The sequence below is a fragment of the Petromyzon marinus genome, chromosome 14, assembly GCF_048934315.1.
Source record: "Petromyzon marinus isolate PM22_M1 ecotype Great Lakes invasive population chromosome 14, UKy_Petmar_22M1.pri1.0, whole genome shotgun sequence".
Classification (NCBI taxonomy): domain Eukaryota; kingdom Metazoa; phylum Chordata; class Hyperoartia; order Petromyzontiformes; family Petromyzontidae; genus Petromyzon; species Petromyzon marinus.
In genome coordinates this window covers 669,161-691,680 of record NC_133680.1, presented here as the reverse complement: position 1 = coordinate 691,680, position 22,520 = coordinate 669,161, and the positions used below count along the sequence as shown (strand labels likewise).

The 22,520-nt window shown below is 54.7% G+C and overlaps 1 protein-coding gene across 1 annotated transcript in view; it reads left to right on the top strand.

Moving 5' to 3' along the window:
• Window positions 1-22,520, top strand: part of LOC116942492 (plexin-A1) — a 161,752-nt gene that overhangs the window by 45,373 nt on the left and 93,859 nt on the right. The window contains exon 4 of the mRNA XM_032954492.2: window positions 14,750-14,881. Within this exon, the coding sequence (XP_032810383.2) occupies window positions 14,750-14,881 (132 nt within the window). The remainder of the gene's footprint in view (window positions 1-14,749; window positions 14,882-22,520) is intronic.

The window sequence follows — 22,520 nt, the reverse complement described above, 5'->3', positions numbered from 1 at the left end:
CGCGTGTCTGTGTGTTTAAGTACGCGTGTGTGTGTCTATTTAAGTACGCGTGTGTGTGTCTGTGTGTTTAAGTACGTGTGTGTGTGTGTGTTTAAGTACGCGTGTGTGTGTGTCTGTGTTTAAGTACGCATGTGTGTGTGTGTGTTAAAGTACGTGTGTGTGTCTGTGTGTTTAAGTACGCGTGTGTGTGTGTTTAAGTACGCGTGTGTGTGTCTGTTTAAGTACGCGTGTGTGTGTGTCTGTGTGTTTAAGTACGCGTGTGTGTGTGTGTCTGTGTGTTTAAGTACGTGTGTGTGTGTCTGTGTGTTAAAGTACGTGTGTGTGTCTGTGTGTTTAAGTACGCGTGTGTGTGTGTCTGTGTGTTTAAGTACGCGTGTGTGTGTGTCTGTGGGTTAAAGTACGCGCGTGTGTGTGTGTGTGTCTGTGTTAAAGTACGCGTTTGTGTGTGTGTCTGTGTGTTTAAGTACGCGTGTGTGTGTCTGTGTGTTAAAGTACGCGTGTGTGTGTGTCTGTGTGTTATCGTCACTGTTAAGGCTATACGGGGGATCTTTTTATCGTCACTGGGGGAGACAAAGGCGGCAGGGCGTGGTGCTGGCCACCCCCCTCGTGTCCCGTGCCGGCCCTCATAGCACTTGCCCCAACAACAGTCTGTTAAAGGCTATACGGGGATCTTTGTCTTTGTGTCCCTGAGTGTGTGTGGGTGTTTGTGCCTGAGTGCGTGTGCGCATGTGTTTGTGTGTCTGAATGTGTGTCTTGAGTGTGTGTGTCTGTGCGTGGTTGTGGGAATGTGGCTTTCTGTGTGTGTGGTGTTGGGCAGTGGTAGTTTAGCGGTTAGCGCACTACGCGTCGATTTCAGTTAGATTCCAGCTCACGGCCACCACCAACACCAATGACGATCATCTGAACCGAATCTGAGCTTCCCCTAGGTCGACTCGGCCTCAAATAAGTGCCTGGAGTGGGGTATAAAGATCGCCACTGGGGAGGTGGCCGGCCGTGGTTCTGGCCACCCACCCCCTTTCATAGGTGCTCGCTAACAGCACTTGCCCCAACAGTCCGTTAAGGCTACACGGGGGATCGTTGTCTTGACTTTGTCTTGTAAGTCCGTGTTTGTCCGCGGCTCTGTGCATGTGCGTGTGTGCGTGCCCAGTTCCCAAGTGCCGACCGCCACAGATACACTTACAACATACACAGATACACTTCCACACACACACAGATACACAAAGATCAAAGATAAACAAAGATCCCCCATATAGCCTGTAACAGACTGTAGGGGCAAGTGCTGTTAGCGAGCACCTATGAAGGCTGGAACGGTACACGAGGGGGTGCGTGGCCAGCACCACGCCCGACCGCCTTTATCTCCCTAGTGGCGATGTTTACACACCGCACCAGGTACTCATTTGAGGCTGAGTCGACCTAGGGGAGGCCCGGGACCGGTTCAGATAATCGTCACTGATGTTGGCCGTGAGCGGGAATCGAACCCGGGTCGCCAGGTTCATAGCGCAGCGCGCTAACCGCTACACTACCGCTCCCCACAGATACACACACACAGATACACACACACAGATACACACACACAGATACACACACACAGATACACACACACAGATACACACACACAGATACACTTACACACACACAGATACACACACACAGATACACACACACAGACACACACAGATACACACACAGATACACAGATACACACAGATATATACACACACAGATACACAGATATACTTACAACACACACAGATACACACAGATACACACACACAGATACACACACAGATACACACACACAGATACACTTACAACACACACTAGACACACACAGATACACACACACAGATACACACAGATACACACACACAGATACACACACAGATACACACACACAGATATACACACACACAGATACACACACAGACACACACACAGATACACTTACAATACACACAGATACACACACACAGATACACACACAGATACACACACACACAGATACCCTTACAACACACACTAGACACACACAGATACACACAGATACACACACAGATACCGATATACACACACACAGATACACACACACAGATACACAGATACACTTACAACACACACAGATACACACACACAGATACACACACAGATACACACACACACACAGATACCCTTACAACACACACTAGACACACACAGATACACACGCACAGATACACACACAGATACACACAGATACACACACACAGATACACACACAGATACACACACACAGATACCCTTACAACACACACTAGACACACACAGATACACACACACAGATACACACAGATATACACACAGATACACACACACAGATACACACACAGATACACACACACAGATACCCTTACAACACACACTAGACACACACAGATACACACAGATACACACACAGATACACACACAGATACACACACACAGACACCCTTACAACACACGCTAGACACACACAGATACACACACAGATAGACACAGATATACACACAGATACACACACACAGATACACACACAGATACACACACACAGATACCCTTACAACACACACTAGACACACACAGATACACACACACAGATACACACACACAGATACACACAGATACACACACACAGATACACTTACAACACACACAGATACACACACATAGATACACACAGATACACACAGATACACACACATAGATACACACACAGATACACACACACAGATACCCTTACAACACACGCTAGACATACAGATACACACACAGATAGACACAGATATACACACAGATACACACACACAGATACACACACAGATACCCTTACAACACACACTAGACACACACAGATACACACACACAGATACACACACAGAGATACACACAGATACACACACACAGATACACACAGATACACACACACAGATACACTTACAACACACACAGATACACACAGATACACACAGATACACACACAGATACACTTACAACACACACAGATACACACACAGATACACACAGATACACACACAGATACACACACAGATACACACACACAGATACACACACAGATACACACACAGATACACACACACACAGATACACACAGATACACACACAGATACACACACAGATACACACACACAGATACACTTACAACACACACAGATACACACACACACAGATACACACAGATACACACACACACAGATACACACAGATACACACACAGATACACTTACAACACACACAGATACACACACAGATACACACAGATACACACACAGATACACACACAGATACACACACAGATACACACACAGATACACACGGATACACACAGATACACATACAGATACACACACACAGATACACACACACAGATACACACAGTTACACACACAGATACACACACACAGATACACACACAGATACACACACAGATACACACAGTTACACACACAGATACACACACACAGATACACACACACAGATACACTTACAACACACACAGATACACACACAGATACACACACAGATACACACAGTCACACACACAGATACACACACAGATACACACACACAGATACACTTACAACACACACAGAAACACACACACAGATACACACACACAGATACACACACAGATACACACACACAGATACACACAGATACACACACAGATACACACACACAGATATACACACACACACAGATACACTTACAACACACACAGATACACACACAGATACACACACAGATACACACAGTTACACACACAGATACACACACAGATACACACACACAGATACACTTACAACACACACAGAAACACACACACAGATACACACACACAGATACACACATACACAGATACACACACACAGATACACACACACACAGATACACACACACAGATACACACACACAGATACACACACAGATACACACAGGCGCGAGTCGTCATTGCCGGCGTCTCCTCCTTTCGCTTGCGTGGCGCACGCCCCACTTGTGAGCGCGCGTCTCTGGCAGTGAAAGCGACAAAGACCCCTCCCCTCCCCCCAATTTAGCCTCGAACAGACTCCGTGGCCGGTGCTGTTAGCGGCCACCTATGAAGGCTGCCGGACAATTGTTGACTTCGCCACGTAGTTGCACTGCACTTGTACGGGAAGCCCTCGCTGAACGCGCGGTGCTCACACCATAACGCGTGCTGGCTATAACGCAGTTCTTCCATTCGGGAGCACATCGCAGAGCGTTATAACGCGGAACGCACACGGAGCAGCTGACGACTTTGTCCCGCCATCGCACTGTGTGTGCGGAGTAATATATCCTATCCTCGCCGAACGTTATCGCTCCGTTATTGTTGGTGAACTTGTTTTCGCTTAACGCGGCACTCTGCAGGGACGCGTCTACTGCTCCCGCGTTAAACGAGGACTTATTGTGCTGATGCCTTCATCCCCGGAGGGACGATTGGCTGAGCCACCCCCCTCCCCACCCAGGATTTGAACTGTGACCCTCTGCTCGGAGCCGCTCAGCCATCCTGCCGCGCCACCAGGATTAATGATTGATGGTATTTGTGAGCCGTCCACGGGATGAAAGCACAGCAGTGGATTCATTAGTCGATGTGTGCTTAGCTCAGTGCGTTGTCGTCTCTTATCTATGCTAGATTTTCCCCGGGTTCTCCAATTTCCTCCCACAACGCCAAACTCCCATTGCGAATGTAATTGGCCAAACATCCCCAATGTAGCAGGACCCTCCTGACAAAGAGTCTTGAGACTCACTCGCGCTTCCCTGGGCCAGGGCATGATTTGCACTCTCGGTAGCACGAACAGAAGACGCGACGCACACAGACACAGAGAGACATCCTCTTAAAAACCGCGTGAGAGCCCGTTGAGACAGCAGTCCATCTTACATGGGAGACCTCTAATTGATCGAGTCCCTTCCATAGGAACGTGGAATGTCCATGCTGCGAGATTTTAAACCAAGTCGAGCGCTCTCCGCCACAGGGACGGTGGGCGGCTCGCCGTGGGACAGATCCCGGGCCGGGGCCCTGCGGGGGCCGTAGCGGTGCCGCGTGGCCCCCGCTACGGGGCGTGGTGGACACGGCCTCCTCGTCCGCTCACGACGATTGGCGGAGAATGCGATCTCCTTGTGGACGTAGGGGCAGAGATCGGCTCTGGCTCCACCGGGCAGCCCGTGCCACCCTGGCCTTGTAGTCGTCCTCGCCCGAGGCGGCGCGTTCCGCCCCACCTCGCCTCCCTATCCCCGACCACCCCTCGCCCTCCCTCGCCTCCAGCGTGACCCCCATAACTCCGTGACCGCGCGCGAGCCCGTGTGAATGGCCTGAGCACTTGAATTGCCCATCCCGCACTCTCCACTACCCCCTCCCCCTACTGCCCCGAACCCCCGTGGAGTGATTCCTGGGAGCCGCTTTGGCCCGCGCGCTCTCCGCGAGGCGCTCGCTCGCCTTGCTCGGGTCAGGCCCGCAGTAAATCTGCCCCTAATGGCCTCTTCCCCAGCTCATTCCTCGACCTGCGGCATTTGCTCTGTTTAGATTAAGTGGTGGTGGTAGTGGTTTTATGGTGGTGGTTGTTGGAACAGTGGTGGCGATGCTAGCGCTGTTGATGGTAGCAGAGGCGATGCCTGTGGTGGTTGTGGTAAAGGCGGTGGTGCTCGTGGCAGTGAGGCAATGGTGGTCGTCTCAGCGGGGTTGTGGTGTTGGTGGTGTTGGTGAGTGTCCCTGGCAGTGGTGAAGGCAATGACAGTGCCAGTAGCGGTGGTGGTTGTGATGGCGACTGTCAGGATGATGATGATGATGCTGATGATGGGAGTGGTGGCGATGGTAGTAGTAATAGTGGTGGTGGTAGCAGTGGTGGTGGTGTCGGTGGTGATGGTATCAACGGTGTTGGCAACAATCGCGGTGGTCGTGGTGGTGAAGGCGGATGCCGTCTCGCTCTTGCAGAGCTTCAGCAGCATCGGGGCTGCGTGCGGACGAGTGCGCGTGTGGTGCTGTGGGGAGCGGTAGTGTAGCGGTTAGCGCGCTGGGCTATGCACCTGGCGGCCCGGGTTCGATTCCCGCTTACGGCCAACACCAGTGACGATTATCTGAACCGGACCCGGGCCTCTCCTAGGTCGACTCAGCCTCAAATGAGTACCTGGTGCGGTGTGTAAACATCGCTACTAGGGAGACAAAGGCGGTCGGGCGTGGTGCTGGCCACCCACCCCCTAGTGTGCCGTTCCGGCCTTTATAGGTGCTCGCTAACAGCACTTGCCCCTACAGTCTGTTAAGGCTATATGGGAGATCTTTATCTTTGTGTGTGCTGGGTGCATGAGCTCGTTCGTGACTCTTTGTTTTGGTAGTGGTTAATGCACCGCGCAACGAACCCGGTCATCCAAGTTCGATTTCCGCTCGCGACCAGAAACTAGGTCGACTCGTGTGAACATCAGCACTGGGGATACAAAGGCGGCCGCGCGCGGTGCTAACAACACTCGCCCCCTGCTGTTGAGGCATCACGGGGGATCTGTGTCTGCCAGCGAGTCGCTCTGTGAGGAGAGGTTCGGGTCGGCGGGGGGGATGGAGGTCGCGCGGGGTTTGGCGTCTCGGCCCCCGGGGGTGTCAGGAGGCAGAGGGCGGTGGGGAGAGGCGCGCGCCACCCCCTGCCAACCCCCCGGCCCCCCGCCGTAGTTTGTCATCAGTCTGGCGGGCGATGCTGCCTGCCTCGCTCTCGTGTCCAAGCCGAGTTGCTCCGAGTTGGCAGGCCATCCGGCCATCCCAGTGTCTACGGCTTCACCCGGCACACCACCTCCAGTGTGCCTCCGGTCGCTACGAGCTGTGGCTTCTAGTTGCGTGCCACCTCCCGGCTCTAGCAGTGAGCAGGGACATGTTTCAGTGAGATCTCTATACCTGATTGTGTTTTTATTTGATCGTGGTAATTATTGTTTTATCCACGCAAACTGAATCCACGGATTGCTCTGAGCCCTCGGCGAGATGGCATGAAATCCGGGGGTGTCGAGGGGGGGGCGGGAATTAAATGACTACAAATACATTAATAACCAAGTTGCTTTTGAGGATTTATCAGACTGTGACTAAAAGTGAAAAGAAGGGACTGCTAAAGAAGTGGCTTCAATTATGAAAAAAACATGCTTTTCAAATAAAAGCAAGAAAGAGAAAGATATAGGGGGGGGGAGCACAAAGATAGTGAGAGAGAGAAACGACAACCAAGGAAGTGTTTAAAGTTTGCGTCGCGTTTGCCAAGGACTCGCTGTGCCGGGAGATTCGGGCGAGAGTTAAAGGTGGCCGAGGCTTCGGGGCTCCCCCCCCCTCCTCGAGGTGCTGCCACCTCCTCGCCTGGTCCCCTCTCACCTGGTCCCCTCTCGCCTGGTCCCCTCTCGCCTGGTCCCCTCCTCGCCTGGTCCCCTCTCGCCTGGTCCCCTCTCGCCTGGTCCCCTCTCGCCTGGTCCCCTCCTCGCCTGGTCCCCTCTCGCCTGGTCCCCTCTCGCCTGGTCCCCTCCTCGCCTAGTCCCCTCTCGCCTGGTCCCCTCTCGCCTGGTCCCCTCTCGCCTGGTCTCCTCTCGCCTGGTCCCCTCCTCGCCTGGTCTCCTCTCGCCTGGTCCCCTCTCGCCTGGTCCCCTCTCGCCTGGTCACCTCTCGCCTGGTCCCCTCTCGCCTGGTCCCCTCTCGCCTGGTCCCCTCCTCGCCTCCTTCCCCTCCACCGTTGCGTCGCCGCAAGCTGCAGAGGTGGAAATTCAACTCGCGTCTCTCTTGCGAAATAGACTGGGTGGTTGTTGTTGTTTTCTTTGTCTCAAGAGGCTCTTGTCCGGAGATGAACATTGAATCCACGACGTCTCCACGTAGCAAGTGGCCGAGCCGTGACCCTGGGTCACCTGGAGTGTGGCCCACGTCGTGGGGTCTCGGGAGCTGAGCCGGGGTCGAGGGTCGGGGGGCGATGGCCGGGGGCTGAGATTCATCACCGAGTCGGATCCACGCACCCGGGAGACGGAGCAGTGAAATCGGCGAATCTGAGGCCCTAGACTGGATGGATCGTTACATCGTAGGCTCGCTAGAAATAGCTTGGCGGGGGGGGTGGAGACTTTTCAACAGTGGATAGAAATATGTTGCTGCTGCTGTTGCTGCTGCTGATGATTACCAACTGCGGTGATCTATTCTCAGGGCGAATACAGTGCCAGCCTCGCCTCGCCCGCCAGTCCGCTCGCGTTATTCTGAAAGCGCGCCGCTCCTCGCTCATCCTCGATAATTGTCGAGCAGATGATCGGAGCAGTCTCCCCCCATCCCTCCTCCCCACGTGGCGTCCTGCAGGGCGCCCCTAATAGAGCCGCTTGTGCCCCGTCGCGTCGTTCCGTCTGTTTGTTTTGCCGCGTTCATTAATTAATTCGATCACTCACTCGAGCCGCCGCCACTGCCAAATCATCTCATCACCATCGCCGTCGTCGTGGTGTTCTTGCGCGGCGGTCGGACGGGGCCCGCTGATGAGACGAGAGCTGCACGGGGAGGCGCGGCCGCGAGCAGGGACATGGAGCGGCGATGGCATCTGTCCCGCGCATGTAAATGCGATGATGATGATGGCGTTAATGCTATTACCGGTAACGAGCGGGCGAGCAAATATCGAGACAGGCTGCGTCTGCAAGGTAACGTTGTCACGTCAATTATCTTGCACGCAAAACAAATTTGATTGTTTTACCGAATTAGCAGAAGACCCCCTTTGGGATTGTGTGCGCGCGTGTGTCATGGCGTGTGAACATCAGCAATGAGGAAACAAAGGAGGCTGGGCGTTGTGTTGGCCACCCAGGCATTCGTGTGCCTTGCCGGCCTAGAAAAGCACTTGCCCCAACACTCTGTTCAAGGCAATATTGGGGAATCTTTGTCATTTGTATGCGTGAGTGCATTTATCTGTGTGTTTATGTTCCTTTGTGTCGTTACTGTGTGTGTGTGGCTATGCGTGTGTGTTTGTGGTACCAGTGTGTATTGAGTGTGTGCTGTTACTGTGTGTGTGTGGGTATGCGTGTGTGTTTGTGGTGCCAGTGTATTGAGTGTGTGGTGTTACTGTGTGTGTGTGGGTATGCGTGTGTGTTTGGGGTGCCAGTGTGTATTGAGTGTGTGGTGTTACTGTGTGTGTGCGGGTATGCGTGTGTGTTTGTGGTACCAGTGTGTATTGAGTGTGTGGTGTTACTGTGTGTGCGTGGGTATGCGTGTGTGTTTGTGGTACAAGTGTGTATTGAGTGTGTGGTGTTACTGTGTGTGTGTGGGTATGCGTGTGTGTTTGTGGTACCAGTGTGTATTGAGTGTGTGGTGTTACTGTGTGTGCGTGGGTATGCGTGTGTGTTTGTGGTGCCAGTGTGTATTGAGTGTGTGGTGTTACTGTGTGTGTGTGGGTATGCGTGTGTGTTTGTGGTACCAGTGTGTATTGAGTGTGTGGTGTTACTGTGTGTGCGTGGGTATGCGTGTGTGTTTGTGGTACAAGTGTGTATTGAGTGTGTGGTGTTACTGTGTGTGTGTGGGTATGCGTGTGTGTTTGTGGTACCAGTGTGTATTGAGTGTGTGGTGTTACTGTGTGTGTGTGGGTATGCGTGTGTGTTTGTGGTAGAAGTGTTCGTAGTGCGCTGCGCTACGAACCCGGCCACCCGAGTTCGATTCCCGCTGACGGCCAACACCAGTGACGATTATCTGAACCGGTTCTGGGCCTCCCCTAGGTCGACTCAGCCTAATTGAGTGCCTGGTGCAGTGTGTAAGCATCGCCACTAGGGAGACAAAGGCGGCCCGACGTGGTGTTGGCCATCGACCGCCTCGTATCCTGTGCCGGCCTTCATTGGTGCTCGCTAGCTGCATTTGCCCCAACAGTATGTTAAGGCTCTATGGGGGATCTTTGTCTTTGTGGTGCTAGTGTATATTGAGTGCGTGCGTGTGGGTATTAATCTAATAGTTAAATTAATAAATATGACGAGTGTCCTGGATGTCCGTGACAGGACGTGGATCACGTGAATGGAGTCATCGGAGTGTGAACACGGAGCCTAACGTTCCCACATAACGGAGCCTAACGTACCCACACAGCCCCGCGTGTGTGCACCCGGCACACTCCGTCCAGTAAAATTGTTGCCTGCGGCTACGAGCCACGTGCCGCACCCTCCGGTGACACCGAAGTGAAATCCCTCCCGGCGGTGTCGCGGTGCCGGCCATCGCGAGCCGGCGAGGCCGGGCGCTCTCTCCCCTTCTTCCCTCGCTTTGCCGAGCTCGGCGCGGTGACGACGATGACGATGACGGCGCCCGGGTGTTGGAGCGGCGCTCCCCTCCCGGTGCCACCGCAGGGATCGCCGCGGTGGTTCCACCGTGATGGACGGCGCGTCGAGCCGTGCCACGGGAAACGAGGCGCGCGCGCGACACCGGGCCCCCGGGGAGGAGCTGTCGGCGGAGAAGGGGGAACGAAAGCGACCTCCTTCCCAGAGGGATCGGTTTGGTGGGGGGGGCGGTGGCGGTCTAATGCGGACCAGTTGTGGGGTCGCGGGCGCGCTTGCGTGTGTGTATGAAAGGTGCACGTGTGTGTGTGTAGATGTGGATTTCGCACAAGTGTCACCATTGGCCTTGTCGCGTCATTGTTGTGCAGTGCCCATATAGACTGCCACCCACCTCGTCGACCATGTCAATCCATCATCATCGTCTTCATCATCGTCTCCATCATCGTGCCTAGCATTGCTCCGGTGTAAGCTCTTGGTTGCTCTTGCTGTGATCACAGCGCTTGACTCGCAATTAAAATCTTGCCAATTAAATTACCGGTAGTGGGTTACCGATCCAACATCATCTTTTGCGTACTATCTAAAATAAGCAGCACTTTGCGAGAAGACAGCAATTGGGTAATTCTCCGGAATGACTGGCACTCACCACGGGAATGTGGAATTTCCACCACCGGCTCGGGGGGCTATGACCACCGGCCACGCTGTAAATGGGCAGCGCCCCACGAGGGGACACCTCTCCGTTTAATTCCATCCCCGGCGCAGTGCATCCTGGGAGCGTCGTGTTTGTCGATGCGCTATAAATATCGACCGTGCGCTCACCGCTCTGGGCAGGAAACCCTCCGTCACCAAACAACAGCAGCAGCAGCAGCAATAACAACAACAACAATAATCGCCCTAATTGCGACGCAAATAGTAGGACGGTTCCCCTGCCGCGGAGGTTCTGAAGCGGGGTGACGCAGGCTGGCCTGTGGGGCCACGCGGGGCGTGGGCGTCATGGGCGTCGCGGGTCACGCACGCAATGAATGGATGTATGTATGTATGGATGTACTCGCACAACCCGCGGTGCCCACCTCCACCTGTGCCGACAGTCGTGGGGAGGGGCAGTTGACCCGGCCGGCATTAAAGGTCGCGCGCTTTGCAGGTTGTGAAGTAGTGATGTAGCAGTGATGGTGATGGCGATAAAGGGCACCGCTCAACACGATGCAATCTACACTGCCACCACCACCGCCACCGCCTCCACTGCCACCGCCGCCGCCGTCACGGCCCTCGTCCCGTTCTGTGGGACCCCCTCCTCCTCTTCCTCCTCCCGTGTCGCAACGGAGGTGGCGACCCGAGTTCACAGAAATTATAATCGCGCGTTCATCGTTTTGAATTTTATAGAGATAAATAGATCGCAATTACGATAGCGGTTTCATTTTTGAAAGCGGCTTTTGTTATTGTTAGATAAATCTTTAATTTCGCCCTTGGTTCTGTGAGAGCTCGGATGACTGCGTCAATTGCCACCGAGTCAAATGGCGAGCCAGCGCGTTCAGTGTCCCCGGGCTGAGATTTGTTCCGACAAATTAGTTTATTAAGCCTCACATAAAAAGGTCGGCTGTCAGCGCCCGGGGAAGCTCTCACGAGAGAAGACTTGAGTCGGGGGAGGCCGGGTGGCTCGGAGGTCAAAGACGCTGAGCTGGCACCCATGGGCGACCTGGGTTCGTGTCCGGGTTTCATCCACCCAACCACACAGCGGGTACAGTATTAAATGTATTGCGAGTTCATGGTCTCAGTTCAGTTACCAATGCGTGCATATAATACAACAACAAACCCGTGAAATTTAATTTGGTTCTGCACTAAATGTGGATAAATTCCAGCACGGAGAATTCAACACCAGTTTGACCGTCATGCGACGGCCGTCTCTATTGCGCTGCGTTAAGAGGAGACTGCAGCGAGCATAGTTGTGGATCTCGGAAGCAGTTCTGCGATATCTGCTTCCACGGGCCCTTGTCTAGCACGGGGGCACCGTGCTGCTTACTCCGAGTGCCCCGATTGGACAATTCTCCATCCCCCGTGACTGGAATAAAATCGGGAAAAACATTTCCGAGAACAACTTGACGCCAAACACGCGACCCGCCCGCATCAGCCGCGGGGGAGCGACGTGAAGCGACGTGCCCGTGGTTATTCCGGCGTGCGTGGGGGGCTATGGGGTGCGGGGTGGCGGGCTAGAGGGGGGCTATGGGGGTGCGGGGTGGGGGGGGGGCTTGGGTGGCACGACTCACGTTGGGGGATGAACGCCGTTCCCGCCCCGGCTCAATTATCGTGCCGGGGGAGGGTGCGACCGTCAGAGTCATCACAATCCATTTGGGTTTTTTTTATTTTGCTACTGAACTGGCATTCTAGTAATTAACGAATTTTACATATGTGTAAACGCGCGCGCGCGTTGGACGCCGTGAACAAAAGCGAAATTGTGTAAAGGGAAGCGCGCGCGCGTTGCTCTGGGATGGAGGCAGCAGCTGAGCTGCGATGTTTGCCACCTGCCTTTGTGACGTCGCTTCGGCGATGCACGCCTCACCAGCTCGCCGCGAGCTCCCTCGAACTTCTCCTTTTTCTCGTCGGCACGCGCGACGCGGCCCCTTCCAGACGCGCGCAAACCGGCGGCAGTTATGTCAACAAACTCTGAACCGGATTGCTCACTTCGCTTTTTTTGCGCAGATTCACAGGTGGCGCAACGTATTAATAATTAAATAATGGTGTACACCCCTTGCGGTTTCTTGTCAGTCCGCTCGCCGCTGGATGAAGGCCTCCTCGTGCTGTGTCGGTCGTGAGGGTTGTTGAGCCATACTTCACCACGCTGGTCAGCGTGTGCGGGTTGCTGGAGGCAAGGATGGTTGGCGGAGGTCAGCACCGGTTCCGATAGCGCCTCACCACCGATGTTGGCCGTGCATAGCACAGTGTTTGAGAATGGCACGTGGAAGCAGACATCACAGAACTGCTTGTGAGATTCCTATAGGCGACCTCATCGACGCCAGTGGTGCTGCTACTGTATCTGGGCTGGAACACCCCGGGCCGACTTCACTGCACCGGATAGAATTCAGAGTGAATCAGTCGGGATGATTAATGGTCCAGCACTCACCGATTCACCCCAGTTACCCCATACACCAGTAGCCAGTCGCCTCTCTATCACTCTTCTATAGCTCCTGCTACTACTACCATGGTTACTGTTCTCACAAACTTGACTCATTGATTCATTCACCCGTGTTGAGGACTTGGTTGACCAGACACTGACTGTTTCGTCTCATCCCTCACACTGTGTTCACACACCACCACACTGCAGGTCACACAACTCACTCACCCACTCACCCACTCACCCACTCACTCACGCACTCACTCACTCACTCACCCACTCACTCACCCACTCACTCACCCACTCACCCACTCACCCACTCACCCACTCACTCACCCACTCACTCACCCACTCACTCGCCACACTGCAGGCCACACTGCCCCTCTTTCTGCTTCTTCCCTTGCACTGCTCCACCGTGGAAGTACCTCCTCCCATCGTCATCTCTTTCCCAAATCTCTTACAACAACAATAACAACAACAATAACCTGGCTCAACTCACGAAACGTGTTGCACCACTCGTCCATTACAACGTCGATCGTGCCGTTTGTGACCACTTGACTTTGTGGGCCTTAGTTCCCGTGCTCCAAAACTGGGTTTAAAAAATCTTACACGCATCACGGCACCCGAGAGCGTGGGGTGTGCGTGCCATGTCGCTGTGTCACCCACTGTGCCACCCACTGTGCCACCCACTGTGCCACCCACTGTGCCACCAACTGTGCCACCCGCTGTGCCACCCGCTGTGCCACCCACTGTGCTACCCATTGTGCCACCCACTGTGCCACCCACTGTGCCACCCACTGTGCCATCTCGCTGTGCCACCCGCTGTGCCACCCACTGTGCCACCCACTGTGCCACCCACTGAGCCACCAACTGTGCCACCCGCTGTGCCACTCACTGTGCCACCCACTGTGCTACCCACTGTGCCACCCACTGTGCCACCCACTGTGCCACCCACTGTGCCATCTCGCTGTGCCACCCGCTGTGCCACCCACTGTGCCACCCACTCTGCCACCAACTGTGCCACCCGCTGTGCCACTCACTGTGCCACCCACTGTGCCACCCGCTGTGCCACCCGCTGTGCCACCCGCTGTGGCACCCACTGTGCCACCCACTGTGCCACCAACTGTGCCACCCGCTGTGCCACCCGCTGTGGCACCCACTGTGCCACCCACTGTGCCACCCACTGTGCCATCTCGCTGTGCCACCCGCTGTGCCACCCACTGTGCCACCCACTGTGCCACCAACTGTGCCACCCGCTGTGCCACTCACTGTGCCACCCACTGTGCCACCCGCTGTGCCACCCGCTGTGCCACCCGCTGTGGCACCCACTGTCCAGTGGGATGAGGCTGACGCTGCAATCTGTTTGTGCTGTGTGCGCAGCTGCGCGTGGATGGGCGGCCCGAGGGCGCACGCCAGTACGAGGTGGTGCCCGTGGTGCCGGGCAGCCTGGTGCTGCGGGACATGGCCTTCACTGTGGACGAGCGCTTCATCTACGTGCTCTCCGAGGGCCAGGTGAGAGCTCCCCGGCCTTTCCTCTCCCTTCCTCTTTCTCCGGTCCTCCCCTCGCTGCGATCCACACGGTCGCCACCTCTTCCCCTTGTCATCCCCTCGATCCCCACAACATCAACAACGTCAACCGGACAGCGCCGCCCCTTTCGTCCCCACGCTCGCCATCCCCGTGCGGTGCCCGTGTTTCATGGGCGGGGGGGGGGGGGGCACGACACGGCCTCTGAGTTGAATGTATTGGCCACGCAGGGACATTGAACCCCCAACCGCCAAAGCGACGCCACCTCCTCGGGTGGTGGCACCGACGAGCGAGATGTCCGGTCCGGGCTCCTCGCGAGACCCCCCAACCCCCTGTTGTGCCCACAGGTCGTGCATTCCGCCTTGCAACCGCACGCTGCCATCTCACGAAATGGTGACTCGTGAGAAGGGGTCAAGCGGTGTGTGTAACATTCGGTCATTGTAATCACTCGGCCCGAGGCACGCTCATGTGCGTAGGCCGTCTCCCCATCGCTCGTCACGTGGCTATTGTTTGTCGTCTTTGTGGATTGGCCCGTCTGCTTGTCCTTGCTGCGGCGATCTCTGTGAGTGGGAGAGACGAACAAAGGGTCTGCCACCACCACCACCACCGGCGCTGTTAGTGCCATACTTGCACTGTATTGTTACGAGACATTTATAATTTTATTTTTTATTCATGAAACCACCGCTCCGTCGCTGCCCCCCAGTAAGAGGAACGCCACCATACTTCACGTATCCAGCCGCTCTGATTCTCTTGACTCGTTTTCAAGAGGGTTCTTCCTCTGGGCTCCTTCACCAATTCCCTTTCAACTGCCAGATTGCATCTGATTCGTCACCGCGCACCCCACGCCACTCCCCGCCCCCCAAACCCCACTCCCCCCCCGCTCCGTCATCGCAAGCCCCCCCCCCCCCGCATCGCTTCTCGTTTTGTCTCCCTTGTCTCGTGCCGTCGTGGCGCGCGATCATTAGCGACCTTCGGCGAGCGCTCCACCGCGGCAGACGCGGCGCCGGGGTGGAGGGCGAGGAGGCGGCGACACCCACGCCCAGGCCCAGGCCCCTACCGTCACCCCCCACCCCCGCGACCCGTCGTGCTGCCGTGGCTGTTCACGGAATAATTGGCTCGCCCGTTCCGCGGGTGTGGAGGTTTTAGGCGCAGCGTGTAACGTGCAGGCGGTGGCGTAGGTAAATATGCGGCGGCGGCGGCGGCGCGGTTAGCGCGCTCTGCCACGAACCCAGCGACCCGAGTTCGATTGCCGCTCATGGCCCAACATCGGTGACGAATATCCGAATTGGTCCTGGAGTTCCCAACTTCAACTCGGCCTTAAGTGAATTGCAATTGTTTCACTTCATGACGATTGCTGCTATTTTTTCAAATGACGACGATTGCTTGCGTTGCGATCGAAACGTGATATTTTTTATTATTTTTTCTATCTACGTGGCTTTACCGAAAGACCCAAAGAATATGAATTCCTGCAGTCACGAAAGCTGTAAGAGTCTAGACTTAAATGAGTACTTGTAAACATGAGCACTTGTTGAGAAAAAGGTGGCCGGGCATGATCCTGACCATAGCACCCTCCTCGTGTGTCTGTTAAGGCTAAACGGGGATCTTTGTCTCGTCTGTAGAGGGGTTTGTATGTGTGTGTGCGTTTAGTTTTGTGTGTGCGCGTGTCTGTAGAAGTGGAAGGGATGCCCGTGGTGGTATGCACACGTATGTGTGTGCGTGTACGTGCGTAAATAAATATGTGTGCGTTTGTGTGCCATTATATTCGTCTCTGGAGGTGAATTTGGGAGAATTTGCGTGTGTGCACGTCTCGGCGCTTGTAGATTATTAATTTATAGTCTTCCCACAGCATTTGGGTTTACACGTCCCGAGAGAGATGGCTCTATTCTCACTGCGGCTGCTCTTATCTTCCTGATTATGTTTTCATAATTGTCGTTGTTTTTATTTATTCGCGCTGGGCTCATCATTTTGAACAACGAAATTCCGTGCTGCGGAAAAAAATAATTTTGCTCCTTATCTCCCTTCGGCCTCATGTGCCCCGCACTCTCTTCCTCGGCGTGGCATCACCGGATTATAAAACAATCGGCTTTTCATTTCTGCCGCCGTTCATTCACATCGGTGTGGGGAAGCCTTGTTAGCTTCTGGCGCTGCGGTCAACTGGAAAGTTTTACGGGGCCTCACCGAGGCCTAGCGGAGGGCTGCCGGGATTTCTGCAGACTGATTGTTACAATGATCACGCCTTTGATTTCGGGTTGAGCGGTGGCACACTGCTGAGAGCACCGATATAAATTCCTGGCCACAGTGAATGTCAGCAGCGAGCAGTGTCCGACCTGGCCCTGACCCCCCCCCCCTCAACATAACTGGGTACACGAGATGGTAACACTCAAGCGTCCACCCAGGCACGATAGCTCAGCAACCTACATGCTGTACTGCCACCATGTCATTCCCTGTGGCACTTCTTCACGGCCTGCCCCACCCCCACTCCCCACGGCTCCACCATCAGCGCAGCCCCTCTTCCACCCCCCCCTACTCTCACCGCCACCACCGAAAAAAAAACCGCTTATGCCGATCGTCACGGCCGCCGTCTCCTTCACGGCGCTCGTGATTTGCATGTCGCTCTCTCGGGGGCTCCCTGGGTGGGGGGTGTGGGGGAGGAGGTGTGTGGGGTGCACCTGCACCACGCGGCCCACCGCCAAGGTCACGGCCGACGAGCTGCCCCCTCCAGTCGCCCCGAACGAGCCGTGCCACCTCGAGCCCGGCTAATTATCATCATCGTCATCATGAAGCTCGTTTACCCAGCGAAGCCACACCCAGTCTCAAGACTCCTTTTCAGGAGGGTCTTGGCCAGTTTTCACAGTGGGGAGGGGGACGGAAGATTGCTGCTTTGTGTGCGATCGCATTTTGAAGTCTTAAGCACTGGGATGTTTTTGGCCAATGCAACAGTGGTTACATTATGTGCTAATCGGAGAATGCGGACGAAACCCACGCAGAACGGGGACAGAGAATACGGACTCCACGCAGAGAGGCGCCCTTCGAGTCAGGAATCGAACCCGGACACTTTCTGCTGAGAGGCGCGAGTGTCGCTGGGGGCGCCATTCTGCCCACCGAGCGGCCTCCTGCTGCTCAAAGCTTCATTGAGGCATCGTAGCTCATCTCATCTTTACAGGCCTGAGCCAGTGGTGAACATTCTACATTCACAAGGACAACCACTGTTCTATTTCCCACAAGGTACCCCGGAGGGAGTGATGATGGTACGAGTGCTTTACTTCTGTCACGCTTTCTGACCACGGTCGGGAGCGTTCGTGGCTCGCGTGAAGATGGCTCCATTGGGTTGCCGCAGAACGATGCGTTGCTGTTCGGAACCCAGCCCTCGGGGAAAAGCGGTTCAACCGATCAAATGGTCACGAGAAGCGCGGCAATTAAATCCACCGCAGGACTCTAGAGTGTGGTAATGGTGAATTCCGGCTTTCATCCAGCAGCAGGTCGAGCGTGGCTGATGCCACCGCCGATGATGACGAAGGAGTCGGTCTAATCTCCTCCGCTCATCTTTGGCCGCATCTTCAAAGCGCACCCGGGAGGCTCGCGGTTTGCTCGGTGGGACCACGCCTGTCGCTCTCCGTTCCGTTATCACAACAACAACAGCAGCAGCGGTGGCAGCGGCAGAAACAAATAAATAAATTGGTAATGATAAAAACAAATAAAGAACGAGGGTATTTTTAAAAATCATGAATACCAAAGCAAAACCTGCAGGCTTTGTTTGCTTATCGACATCTGCCTATTTATTATTTTAACTTAGTTTATTTCTCAAGTTTACGGGCAAATTGGAGAGAAAACACTCGCACACAACGCGTGTCTACGGGCTGAGGCTCGGGGGGTTCTTCTGCAAAAGAGATGCATGCAAGATCGTCCGTCTGCACCATGGAAATCTGCTCCACAGGGTGGGGATCCGGGGAGACTCCGAGTCTCAATCAGCCCCCCCGCCCCCCCCCCTCGCCCCCCCCTCGCCCCCTGCACCTCCCACGCGCTCCCCACACTCCTCGCCCTTAATGAGCATCGCTAAAAAAATTTAGTTCCGTGTCCCCAGTCCCCCGCGTCGTCCTGTGGAGTAGCGAGCGAGCGAGTCTGCTGGTGCTGCAACTGCACCGGGGCCTATGAAGAGAGGGGCCACATTTGGATGGGGGGTGGGGGGGGCGTCGGGGGCATCCCCCAATTTAATTCCTCGTACCAGTAACCATGCCAACCACGCCAGGCCACTGGGTCTCTATGTGAGTCGGAGGGTCTCCATACGAGTCACAGTGAGTACATAGGTCTATGGGTCTCTATATGAGTCTGTGGATCACTATGTAAGTCCTTGGGTCTCTATGTGAGTCTAGACCTTCACGTGAGTCTACATGCCTCTACGTGTGCATGGCCAGAGGTATCTTTGAGTTTGTGGGTCAATAAAATGGCGTAGCTATGGAGTGTACAGGCGGTGTAACTGCACCAGAACTCACGGGCAGGAGGAACCCAGTTACCAAGAGGGGCGAAGATCTGATAGGGGAGGGCCCCATTCCATTCCTTGTGACAGGGCCCTGGGCACTCTCACTACGGAGAGAAGCACTGGAGAGTGGGCGGGCGGGCGGGTGGGCGAGTAGGTGAGTGGGTGAGTGGGTCAGTGAGCGGGTGAGCGGGTGGGTGAGTGGGTGAGTGGGTCAGTGAGCGGGTGAGCGGGTGGGTGAGTGGGTGATCTTGTGATGCGGTGAATGACCGAGCATGACGACGGTGCTCTTTGCGACTGAGCGAGGTGGTGGTGGTCGTGGTACATCCAGGGATTAATTATAACTCGCCGCTACACTGGCATAACAGACACAGACTCACGTAGAGACCCACAGGCTTATACAGAGATACGTGGACCCACACAGAGATCCGCAGACTCGCATAGAGAGCGACAGAATCACAGAGAGACCCACAGACTTAGAAAAAGATCCATAGACTAACATAGCATTCAGACCATTAGCATAAGGCACTATAACTAGAGTACAAACTACGCCTATCCGAGTTTTTTGTATATTATCGTTGGTGTACCTTGTAGACACCACCGCAGTATCACGAGTGCAGCTTTGGCGAGATGATACCGACCCCTACACCGCCTAGGATGTATGCAGATTGGAACAGATCGGATGTACACAGAGCGGCTTGGAATTCACTGAGAGACAGAGAGGAACGCACGGATCGGGGCACAAAAACACCGCGGCAGAGCTGTTTGCTCCAGCGCTGTCCTCCACACAGTCTCGTCCCTTCACCTGATGAAGGCCGCTTGTGTTGTGGCCGAAACGTCGTGAGAATTTTATTGTGTTATTTTATTTTATCAATTTATTATTTTCTCATTCTACGTGACTTTACCGAAAGAACCAAAGAAGAGCTGTTGTCGTGAGTGTGGAGCGAAGTGAGCACGGCTCGTGCGGGACACGTCGCGGCTGGAAGGGGCGATGACCGGTGGACGAGACTCGTCATGGAATGTGGAATGGCAGCCAAAGGAGGAAAAGCTCCCGAGAGTTTGAGCTCCGTGGGGATGGAGCGATGAGATCAGCTGACATGCGGCAACGAGATGCATCGTGGCGCCGCGAGGCCGAGGGATGATGTCGCTGAGGGGACTTAAATCGAGCAGTGGATAGGCCGTCACGCGCGATGGCGGTGATGACGATTGATGATACCCTCGCGTGCATCGCTGTCCGATGTGTGTCTGGGTTTCACGGTGTGAGGTCCGACGCTTCGCTGCACCCGATGGACGCTTCTTCAGGAGCTGAAAAAAGCTCCATTCGATTATCTGAAGAAGCGTGTGTAGCAAAACATCGGACACTGTACCGAGCGGCGACGGGTACGACCAGGAAACAGAGAGGTCGTTGAAGACGATGACGGCGATGGTGATGGAATTGTTACCCAAATGATGGATCTGTGGGCTCACGGTGTGAGTCACGGTCTCGCTCGGATTGTTGCAATTCCTTCACGCTTCACGCAAATATTGTAAACGAGGGCGGCTTGAGCAGGCGAGCGAGTGGAAGCTGAGACGGTGGGCGGCGGCTCTGGCGGCGGCTCTGGCGGTGGCTCTGGAGGTGGCGGCGGCAGTGGTGACGAAGTTGCTTTTGTGTTTGCGGTCGCAAGACGCAATATTTTAAATATTTCTCCCTTGGCGTGCGGGGTCGGAGTACGTCTCCTGATCGTGTGTGAGATCCCGGTGCTGTGTTGGGGGCAGGGAACGCATCTCTGTTCGTGCGGTTACCAAAGGGTTTATGTGGCCGTGCGTTCAGAGTTCATAGGCGTCTACTTAGATTCTTCTTCTAAAGTCACTCAACTCAGGAATAATAATGATATAATTATTATTCTCAGCCTTGCTCTATCCACTGCCAGACGAAGTCTCCCCAAACCTTGTTAGTCTGGGTATTGTTTGTTTGACCAAACTGTACTTCTCCATTCTGACCGGCGTGGGTTTAGAAGATGCGTGAGCCCACGATGAGTCCAGAAATGACTCGCCACTGATGTTGGCCGTGGGCTCTGATAGAACTCGGGCATGGCCCGGTTCGTGCCTCGGCACGCTAACCGCTGCGCCACCCCTCTGCCACGCACACACAACTTGGGCTGTCGGAGGAAACCGTTCTGTGGAGGGTCACTCGGAGTCTGGTTGCGTCCACAACTTTGTTGATTTAGACTCAACTCGAGTTGGCACAAGCAGCACGGTGGCTCGCGGTCTGAGGTGTGAACTCCTGATCCCGGAGGCTGAGAGTTCAACTCCAGGTCAGGTCCATTCAGCTCATCGTCCCCATCGTGGATGTGAGTCATCATCATTACCGGTAGAATAATAAACATAATTAAAATACTCGACATGTTCATCAATAACACCACCGTGTGTGTGGCCATTAAAGGACATTAATATAACAGGTGAAGTTTCTGGCAATGGTCCTTCTTCATGAGCCTCCCGAGCCTAGGCTAGATGAGCGGCCTGACCGCCACCACCACTCGGAACGGTGCCGTGAACCCTCCCGGCCCAAGTCTCACAAAGCCACCCGCCGGCAGGGACATCGGTCCTCCGCCACGCCTGCCGGCTGCCGTCGCCGGGAGCCGGTGCGCCCGGCGGCGCGGCGTCAGCGATGGCGCGCGATCCACCGGCGTCGCTCGATTTGGCGAAATTCCTTTCGCCGCTTGCGCGAAGCGGCGCTGTGCCGAGCGCTCGCTTGGACGGGGTCTCGGGGGTAGCCTCTGCAACGTCGCGGTCGGGCGGGACGGTCTGTGGCTCGCCGCTCAGGGTGGTGCGCCGCTAGCTGCGAGCGGTCTGCGTGGACGTTCCATCCCATCGCGCGACACAAAAGCTGGGGCGAAAGACAACGAAACTAATCACATTTTGATTTAAAGCTTTCGTGACTGCAGGGATTCATATTCTTGGTTCGTTCGGTAAAGTCACGTAGAAGGGAAACAATAAAATAATAAAAATATAAAATGTAAAAATATATTTTTATTATTTTATTGTTTCCCTTCTACGTGACTTTACTGAACGAACCAAGAATACTAATCACACTGTTTCCCGGTCTTTGTCCGTCACGGGTGCACGTCAGACACAAGCAGATCGTGTCATTATTCATTCTATTTAGCCGTTTA